The sequence below is a fragment of the Pseudoliparis swirei genome, chromosome 5 (assembly GCF_029220125.1).
Source record: "Pseudoliparis swirei isolate HS2019 ecotype Mariana Trench chromosome 5, NWPU_hadal_v1, whole genome shotgun sequence".
NCBI lineage: Eukaryota > Metazoa > Chordata > Actinopteri > Perciformes > Liparidae > Pseudoliparis > Pseudoliparis swirei.
This window is the reverse complement of record NC_079392.1, coordinates 2564236-2573851: the sequence shown is the minus strand read 5'-3', so window position 1 is coordinate 2573851 and position 9616 is coordinate 2564236. Positions and strand designations below refer to the sequence as shown.

The 9616-nt window shown below is 47.7% G+C and overlaps 1 protein-coding gene across 2 annotated transcripts; it reads left to right on the top strand.

Moving 5' to 3' along the window:
• Positions 1-2744: 2744 nt before the first annotated feature.
• On the top strand, positions 2745-8467 carry LOC130193422 (interferon-induced protein 44-like). 2 transcript variants are annotated; one of them, XM_056413827.1, is made up of 8 exons: positions 2745-2819; positions 5049-5855; positions 5997-6045; positions 6201-6396; positions 6495-6647; positions 6738-6909; positions 7454-7554; positions 8046-8467. In XM_056413827.1, exons 2-8 carry the CDS (start codon positions 5384-5386, stop codon positions 8235-8237), a joined length of 1335 nt encoding a protein of 444 aa, XP_056269802.1. In that variant the 5' UTR covers positions 2745-2819; positions 5049-5383; the 3' UTR covers positions 8238-8467. The 2 variants fall into 2 exon arrangements, with proteins under 2 accessions (XP_056269802.1, XP_056269801.1); XM_056413826.1 differs by having other exon boundaries at positions 2756-2834.
• The last annotated feature ends 1149 nt before the right edge of the window (positions 8468-9616 follow it).

The following is a 9616-nucleotide window of genomic DNA, read 5'->3' as shown; positions in this document are numbered from 1 at the left end:
CACAAACTACCGGAGCAGACCCCGCTATGGTGAGTGCCGACGCATCCCTAGCGGACGACCTGAACTCATTTTATGCACGGTTTGAGGCTAGCAACAACAGCGCTAGCTCGCCGGCTAACAACAACACCGTTAAGCGTGGCCGAGGTGAGTTCTACCGCTGGGATGAACACACTCTCTGTGACCGAGCACAGTGTGAGGAGGGCTCTGTTGAGGGTGAACACCAGGAAAGCTGCAGGTCCAGATGGCATATCTGGGCGAGTACTGAAGACCTGTGCTAACCAGCTAGCTCCAGTGTTCACCACAATATTCAACCTCTCCTGGCTGAGTCCGTGGTCCCCGCCTGCTTCAAGAGATCCACTATTGTCCCTGTGCCCAAGAATGCTTCTCCAGCATGTATGAATGACTACCGACCGGTGGCCCTCACCTCGGTGGTCATGAAATGCTGAGAGGCTGATAAAGGACTACATCTGCGCCTTCCTCCCTTCCTCCATGGACCCGCTGCAGTTTGCTTATCGCCCAAACAGATCCACGGATGATGCTGTCTCCCAGGTACTGCACACCACACTCTCTCATCTGGACAGCCAGAGGGGGCTATGTGAGACTGCTGTTCATTGATTATAGTTCAGCTTTCAACACCATAGTCCCCTCCAGACTGGCCGGCAAGCTGATTGAGCTGGGACTGAACACCCCTCTGTGTGCTTGGATCCTGGACTTCCTGACCGCCAGGCCACAGGTGGTCAGGGTGGGCAGACACACCTCAAATCCCTCACCCTGAACACAGGATCCCCCAGGGTTGCGTCCTCAGCCCCTACTGTACTCCTGTACACACATGACTGTGTGGCCAGGTTCAGCTCAACACCATCATCAAGTTTGCGGATGACACAGTGGTGGTGGGCCTGATCTCCGACAACGCGAGAAGGCCTACCTGGAGGAAGTTGCTGATCTGTCACTCTGGTGCCAGGACAACAGCCTCATCATGAATGTCACCAAAACTAAGGAGCTGATTGTGGACTTTAGGAAGGTACAACAACAGAGGACGTACTCACCACTGGGGATTAACGGGACTACTGTGGAGAGGGTGGCGGTATAAATACCTGGGAGTCCACATCACCGAGGATCTGACATGGTCAACAAACACAGACACTCTGGTGAGAAAGGCAAGGCAGCGCCTCTACCACCTCAGGCAGCTGAGGAAATTTAAAGTTTCCCAGAGGATCCTTCAGTCCTTCTACTCTGGAGCTGTAGAGGCGTCCTGACAGGAAGCATCACAGCCTGGTTTGGCAACTGCTCCGCTCAGGACAGGAAGGCTCTGCAGAGAGTAGTGCGTTCGGCTGAACGCACTATTGAACTACACTCCCACCCTGCAGGACTTGTACACCAGGAGGTGCAGAACCAGAGCCGGCAGGATCATGAAGGATCCTCACCACCCCAACAACAGACTGTTTCAGCTGCTGCGGTCAGGCAGGCGCCTCCGTAGTCACGCTGCAAGAACAGAGAGACTGAGACGGAGTTTCTTTCCTCAGGCCATCAGGATTGTGAACTCCGACCTCACCAGGACCCCACATAGACCCACACACCCTTAGGCACACACACACACACACACACACACACACACACACACACACACACACACACACACACACACACACACACACACACACACACACACACACACACACTTACTGTAAATATTGTGTTGTTTTTTATTTGTAAATAGTGTGTACTTGTTGCCCTTGCACATTCCTGCTGAGCATTGCCACTTTCATTTCACTGCACACCCTGTGTGTGTATGTGACAAATAAAACATCTTGAATCTTGAATCTTGAATCACAGAGCTATATTTTATTTATGATAATATACTGTATCTAATTACACAAGGCCATTTTAGGACCTAGGTGAAATAACTGTTTCGGGAAAACTGCTTTTAATGCTGGCATACTAACCATTTGTTGTTACTTTGTAGATATTACAATACATTTGGCAATGATAGCAATGTTGTTGGACTTTAAAAGCAGTGTATATGGTTTGGCACGGGCATATTTTGAGTTCTGATATTGGGCTTGTTTTTTGGGCTTGTTTTATTGGCCATTGGGCTGGTTTGGGCTTGTTTTGATTGGCCATTGGGCTGGTTTTGTCACACAGACCTGGCAACCCTGGCTGTGACCATTCTGTGGTATGGTGCCGAAGTGTTGTGTGTGTGTGTGTGTGTGTGTGTGTGTGTGTGTGTGTGTGTGTGTGTGTGCTCCAGCTGCATGCAGCAGCTGCTTTGCTGGGCATGTCCAGAAATTTTTTTTTGCGGATAAAAAAGTCTATTTTTCTCAACTCTCAAAAATATTATAAATTAATCATTCAAATTAGGTCAGAATTTTCCTCCAAACAAATCAAATTAACTATAGTTTACTCTAAATTATCTATATTAATAGAATATAACATTATGAAAGGTTCTTCTTTAATTTCTACATTAAATACTATAATTTACTGACTGTAATTATTAGTTTTTTCAAATCCCTCAAAGCTTTTACAAACTAAACATGATTTAACTGCAGCTAACACTATAATATGATTTCCACATATTTATGACCCCCAGATCACCAAAGAAACCTTCAAATATTGTTCATTGTCGAGCCTTGACATTACCATGACTGTCTACATTTAATTTAAACTTAAAAACACGTGTTCAGAACACCGCGAGCTTAATGAGATATCTAGAGATAAAACCTTCGTTTTATTTTGAAGGCAATATGGTTCGGACACTTCCGGTTTCGTTTCTGGAGAAGCTGCCTGTCACCGAACAGCTGGAGGAACGATCTGGGGAGAAGGTAACGCTGAACACGGTATTTTAATAGTGAAAGGTTTCATATCTCCTCAAACTTTACATAAATGATCCGGTGGGATGTTTAACGGCTGAATTTTACTTTTATTTATTGTGACTGAGGGTGTGGAAAGTTATTTAAATCTTCTCTTTTTCCTTTTCCCGGATTAATGCCCGAAACTCTGATTTGAAATTAAAAACCCAAACCGTCAGGATCATTTCCCCTTTGTTATCTTCTGCTTTCAGAAGAGTTAACGTTTAAAACTAAACTAAAAGTTAATTTTCCCGTTTGTGAAGTTAAAGTAACATTATGCACCAATTGTACCTTAAAATAACAGCTTGAAAAAAATGGTGCCGCTACAATGACTTTTAATATGACGATTTGCGGCTCCGCCATCGGGTCTGTGGGGAAATAACTCCGCTATGTAGGGTTCTGGGGCCACCCGCTCCGGGGCGGATGGACTTCGACCTGCTTTCTGGCAGTGATTACGCAACGTCATATAGTGCCAGTCCACGCTCGCAGCTACAGGATAAGGGCGAAGCAAGCGAAGTCTCTTGTCATGAATTACACGGTCCAATGTAAATTATGAATATGTAGCTTTTTGGTGTTGTCAACAATATTGTATTCGATCACACTCCACATTCAAACATTTAGAAAACAACGTATATAGGCTGAAAACGCGATCGGTATTTCATCTAAACTAAATGTTGTCATTCTCTTGGTTATGTTAGCATTCATCTCCGATATCACAATGAATAAAACTATGCAGTCATATTGATGTAAAATCTTTGAATATTCTTACCTTATCGGTTGACATCATTTCTTGGTTTCTGACTTCGTCCGGTCATCAATACAAGTGTATGCGAGGCTGCATCTATCGTAACTGGGTATTTACGACACTGAAGGAAACGTTAACCCTTGTGTTGCCTTAGGGTCATTTTGACCCGAATCAATATTACACCCTCCTGCCGCCTTAGGATTAGTTTGACCCCATTCAATGTTTAATGTCGGTGTTCTTTCGGTAGTCAACAAACAAACATAAAGTGCCTCACACTTAAACTTGGAAAACAATATTAATTCTAATAATTTTCTGGAGGTTTTAATTGCTGGCGTCAAATTGAAACCAAAGGGTAAAATATGTTAGTAAATATAAAGGTAACAGGAGGGTGAAACATTGAATCGGGTCAAAATGACCCAAAGGCAGCGGTTCCCAAACTTTTTAGACCACGCACCCCCTTCTATAAACCCGACCGGGTTCACGCAACCCCAATCCCCAACACCTTAAAAAAAACGCAACAGAATGCAAGAGTTGTTGACGGGGGGGGGGGGGGCTAGTGAGAGTGTGCTCACCTGTGCGCGCATCACGGCTGGGCGTTACGCGCGCCGGCATCGAGCCGAGAAGAGTTGTTGACGTGGGGGGGGGGCGCTGGGCTCAGCCCAGAAGAGTGAAGCAGCGACATTTGTAGACATAGAAACACTCTGACAGCAGCTTGCTGTTACGTGCGCCTGCTGCCAGTCTGACTCCGCTGCTTTGGGTGAATGACGTCACGTGCGACCTGGAGGTGTTAACCACTTGTGTGCCAAATCTTTGATTTTTTATTTTTTTATTAACATTCGGGGCTAATTAAAAAACCCGGGGGTTAAGACCGAAATGACACTTGAGAGCCCTGAGAATGTTTAATATTAATTATTACACCATTAGACCACCATTACATTTTTCCTCTCGCGCACCCCCTAGAGGGGGTGCGCGCACCACACTTTGGGAATCCCTGCCCTAAGGCAACACAAGGGTTAAATACCTCCAAAACTGAAGGGGGCGCTAAAAGGGAAAAACTCCATTATGGAGCTTTAAGTACGAGTGATACGTAGTTGTAAAGGAAAGTGAAAGTATTGGGGAAAAAAGTTCATATTATTCTGTGCCGGGCAAAGGAAAGCACAATAACTTCTTATTTTAACTTTTAACTTTAATACAATCATGAATAATATTTGTCACTCTTGAAGTATAAAATGAAACTATTGGACACAATAATCACAACAGTGACGGACAGCGTCACGTGACTTTGGTTCTTTAATGTTCTGATGTGGAATGTAGTTTTAAGATGATTTTATCAATAGTTTTATTTGATTTATTGTAATATTTCTTTAAATCTTGAACACAGTGTCTCCAGAGGGGATTCAAAGAAGTACAATGTCTCTGGATATCCTTCATTCTTATGCATCCGTTTCTTTTTGTAGAGCCCAAAGTGTGGAACACCGTCCAGAGGTCATTCACAACGTCCATAGGTCATTCACACCCTCCAGAGGTCATTCACAACGTCCAGAGGTCATTCACAACGTCCAGTGGTCACTTACACCATCCAGAGGTCATTCACAACGTCCAGAGGTCATTCACACCGCCCAGAGGTCATTCACACCGCCCAGAGGTCATTCACACCATCCAGAGGTTATTCACACCCTCCAGAGGTCATTCACACCGCCCAGAGGTCATTCACACCATCCAGAGGTCATTCACACCCTCCAGAGGTCATTCCCACCGCCCAGAGGTCATTCCCTCTCCTTGACCGTCCACCATGGCCTCCAAGCTGACCATCAGCCAGCGGCGGACCCTCTGCTCCAGGCTGGGGAGAGTCAAACTGCGTCTGCTGTACAAAGCGAGCGTCCACGGGTTCACGGCCGCCGCCTTCCACCTGCGGTGCGACGGCCGCGGCCGCACGCTGTCCGTGGGCTACAACGCGTCGGGCCGCGTGTTCGGAGGCCACACCGAGCGGCCCTTCAGCCAGTCCGGGTCCTTCGAGGCCGACGACCAGGCCTTCCTGTTCACCTTCAGAGGAGAAGAGCTCCTCAAATATCCGGTCTCTGTTCCCATCTACGCAGTGAGGATGAACGGTAATTCCGGTCCGTATTTTGGAGAAGCGTTGGTTCTCATCCATGGAAACAACGCGGCCGCCTTTTCCAAACCGGGGAGTTATTACAACTTCGATGCTGAGGAGATGCACGGCAACGACCTCATCCTGACCGAGTGTGAGGTCTACGAGGTGGAGGGTAAGTTCAACACCAATATTGTTCTGATCATGATGCAATGATTTGAGATGCTCGGCCCTTTTCATATGACAGTTATCATCTATCCATCGATTCTCATCTTCCCGGATTACGACGCATATCGATGTTTTTGCTCTTCAACAGAAACCTCAGAACTTGAGAGGCCTTGGAGGATGATCGCCTGGGAATCAGAGTAAGACGGACACATGAAGCCCTTTACTTTATCGCCTTACACGATGCAGTACGGCACGAGCTCACGTGTTCCACAGGATATGCTACGCGGCTACGGCACCAACGGCAGAGGTCACAGAGGTCAACTGGCAAATTCATAAACATCTCCTTCTTCAGGAAGAGGGCGGAGCTGCTCGAGACTATCAAGACGTACAAGCCCACAGACGCCTCGGTGTCCCGGGTTCGGGTCCTGCTCGTTGGACCAGTTGGAGCCGGAAAGTCCAGCTTCTTCAATTCCATCAACTCGGTATTCAGAGGCCACGTCACCAGCCAGGCCATCGCCGGCTGCTCCGGCACCAGCCTCACCACACAGGTTTAGCTCCCGCCGCTTATTTGATGTCGGAATCTAAATAAACGTCGTGGTTTGTTCCTCTTATCGGGTTTTCTTTCCTTCTTTTTCTTCTTCCCCAGTTTCGCACCTACTCTGTGAAAGCTGGACGAGGTGGAAAAGCCCTGCCGGTCATCTTCTGTGATACCATGGGGCTGGAGGAGAGCCCGGGGGCGGGGCTTGATATCGATGACATCTGCAGCATCCTTAAGGGTCATGTCCCGGACAGCTATCAGGTACCGGCGGCCCGGAGCGGGATGTTGAGCGTTGGGTCGGCGGCGGATGTCGTGAACTCAAACCGTCCTCGTGTGTTTCCACCGTCTCAGTTCAACCCGGCCGCTCCTCTGCATCCGGAGTCCAATGACTACCGGAAGGCTCCGGTTCTGAAGGACAAGATCCACTGCGTGGCCTACGTCACCGACGCCACCAAGGTGCCCATCATGCCGAGCAGGCTGGAGGAGAAGCTGGAGGCCATCCGCAGGAAGGTCAACTTAATGGGTCAGGACGCGGTTCATCTCATGAAGACGTACACAACCCTTCAAAAGTTAGGGATCACCCAGACTATTTGGTGTTTTACATCAAAACTCTCTTATTTATCAAATTAATTTCAAAATAAATACAAAATCTACTCCAGACATCGCCGAGGTTATAAATAATGATTTTGTGGCTCAAAGGAAGGCCAGTTTTATAGCTTCACTCACCAGCATAACTGTTTTCAGCTGCGCTCACATAAAAAGGGTTTAAAGGGTTTTCTATCCCTCCGCTAGTCTTCTAAGGCGATAACACAATGTACCATTAGAACACTGGAGATGGGCCTCTACACACCTCTGTAGAGACTTCATTACACACCAGAGAAGTCATCTACACATTAACTATGTAGAGAGAGTGTTTATGATTTAATGTTATAGTCACTGAAAAATAATGACATTTCTACGTGACCCCAAACTTTTGCCCGGTAGTGTACAGTCCAGCATGTTCCAGTTGCAGAATGAATTGCATCATTCATCAATTCATATTAAATATTGTTATTAATTGCTTCCAGGGATCCCTCAGCTGGTCCTGCTCACTAAAGTCGACGAAGCCTGCCCCCTGGTGGCCGAGGACGTGAGCAACGTGTACAAGAGCGGCTACGTCCAGCAAGTGGTGAGCGTTAAATATTCACACGGAAGAAAAACACTCGACCCGTCGGCTCGTAAGTTTCTATTTAAAAATGTCTAGTGAGACGCATTCCATGATCTAATGCAGACGTTCTCCGAGGTCGACGTTCTCCGAGGTCGACTTTCTTCCCGGTGAACGTTCTCCGAGGTCGACGTTCTCCGAGGTCGACGTCCTCCGAGGTTGTTGTTCTCCGAGGTCGACGTTCTCCGCAGTCGACGTTCTCCGAGGTCGTTGTTCTCCGCGATAGACGTTCTCCGAGGTCGATGTTCTTCAAGGTCGACGTTCTCCGCGGTCGACGTTCTCCGAGGTCGACGTTCTCTGGTCGATGTACGCCGCGGTCGACGTTCTCCGAGGTCTTGAGATCAAATTTGAGTTTTAGAAGGCCAGGAATTGTGGAAAAACCATCACTAGATTTAGTGTGGTCGAAGTTCTCCTCGCTCGACGTTCCCTAATGTTCCGCGTGTTCCGCGTTCCAGGCCCAGGAGGTCGCGGCTCGGCTCAGGGTGCCGCTGTCCTGCGTGGTTCCCGTGAAGAATTACAGCGAGGAGCTGGAGCTGGACCTCAACGTGGACGTCCTGCTGCTCAGCGCCGTCCTCCAGATGCTTCGCTTCGCCGACAACCACTTCGACGACATCGCCGACCAACTGAGCGACGCCGACGGGAAGTGAGAAATGGACTGTAAGCCGTTGTCTCTTTAATACACCAGGTGCATTCTGGGCCGTAGGTCCTCATGTGACACCAGCAGAGACGAGACCGCCATGACGTCTTCATTCCATCGAGCTCTCCATGAATGTTTTTGTTTAAGTTTTAGATTCCAGTTCGGTCAGCGATGAACATCTGTAATCATTCCTGAAATGTATTAAAGTATTTAGTTGTCCAATAAAAGCTCAAAAGTGCACGAATGAACAGAAGAACTGAACTTTATTAATGTCAGAGTTATTGTACAGCGGAGAGTGTGTGACCAGCTGAGGGCCCCACTCTGCCCAGCAGGACAGCACACATCACACACACCGCCTGTGTCTCCGTTGAAATGACGTGAGCTGAACACACAAAGCATTTGGCAGCGGCGCTGACGGGTCCAGCACCAGAACCGGGACGCCCTCGTGTGACAGCAGAACGTCTGTTGGCTAATCGTTGTGACCTTCACTGTGACCTCGTGACCTTCACCGTTACTGGAGGAGATATGATGAAATAACAACATGTTTGTGATTTCTAATACATTTCAGTTGGATTCTTGTTTTACTCCATTGTACTAGTTAAAGTACTAGTTAAAGTACGAGTTAAGTCCTGGTTAAAGTACGAGTTAAGTCCTGGTTAAAGTACATTTTATTGCCCGTTTCATTCGGCCATCCACTGCCTCCTCACTCCTAACTTCTCACTCACTCCTCAGCTCCCGAGACGTCTTACATTACTTAGTCGGATCACATCAAAGAGCATTTTCTAAACTGAACCGACTGGGTCCTCATGACATGAAAGCCTGGTTGTCACGGCGACGAAAGTAGAAATCGGTACTAAGTGAAACATAAAAATAAGTCAATCAAATACTTTCAGGCAAGAGCTGGGATCAAAGAAATATGCCAAAACATTTAAAAAGTGATATTGCATACGCTGAAGGTCGTTGAGCATGTGAAGGTCGTTGAGCACGTGAAGGTCGTTGAGCAAGTGAAGGTCGTTGAGCAAGTGAAGGTCGTTGAGCACGTTAAGGTCGTTGAGCACGTGAAGGTCGTTGAGCACGTGAAGGTCGTTGAGCACGTGAAGGTCGTTGAGCACGTTAAGGTCGTTGAGCAAGTGAAGGTCGTTGAGCACGTGAAGGTCGTTGAGCACGTTAAGGTCGTTGAGCACGTGAAGGTCGTTGAGCACGTTAAGGTCGTTGAGCACGTGAAGGTCGTTGAACACGTGAAGGTCGTTGAGCAAGTGAAGGTCGTTGAGCACGTGAAGGTCGTTGAGCACGTGAAGGTCGTTGAGCACGTGAAGGTCGTTGAGCACGTTAAGGTCGTTGAGCACGTGAAGGTCGTTGAGCACGTTAAGGTCGTTGAGCACGTGAAGG

What these genes read in the sequence shown, in the direction of transcription:
- LOC130193422 (XM_056413827.1), top strand. Translation starts at nt 5,384, where the DNA reads ATGGCCTCCAAGCTGACCATCAGCCAGCGGCGGACCCTCTGCTCCAGG. An exon ending in ATGTCCCGGACAGCTATCAG is followed by an intron (nt 6,648 to 6,737) that starts GTACCGGCGGCC and finishes CCACCGTCTCAG; the next exon opens with TTCAACCCGGCCGCTCCTCT. An exon ending in CAGGAAGGTCAACTTAATGG is followed by an intron (nt 6,910 to 7,453) that starts GTCAGGACGCGG and finishes AATTGCTTCCAG; the next exon opens with GGATCCCTCAGCTGGTCCTG.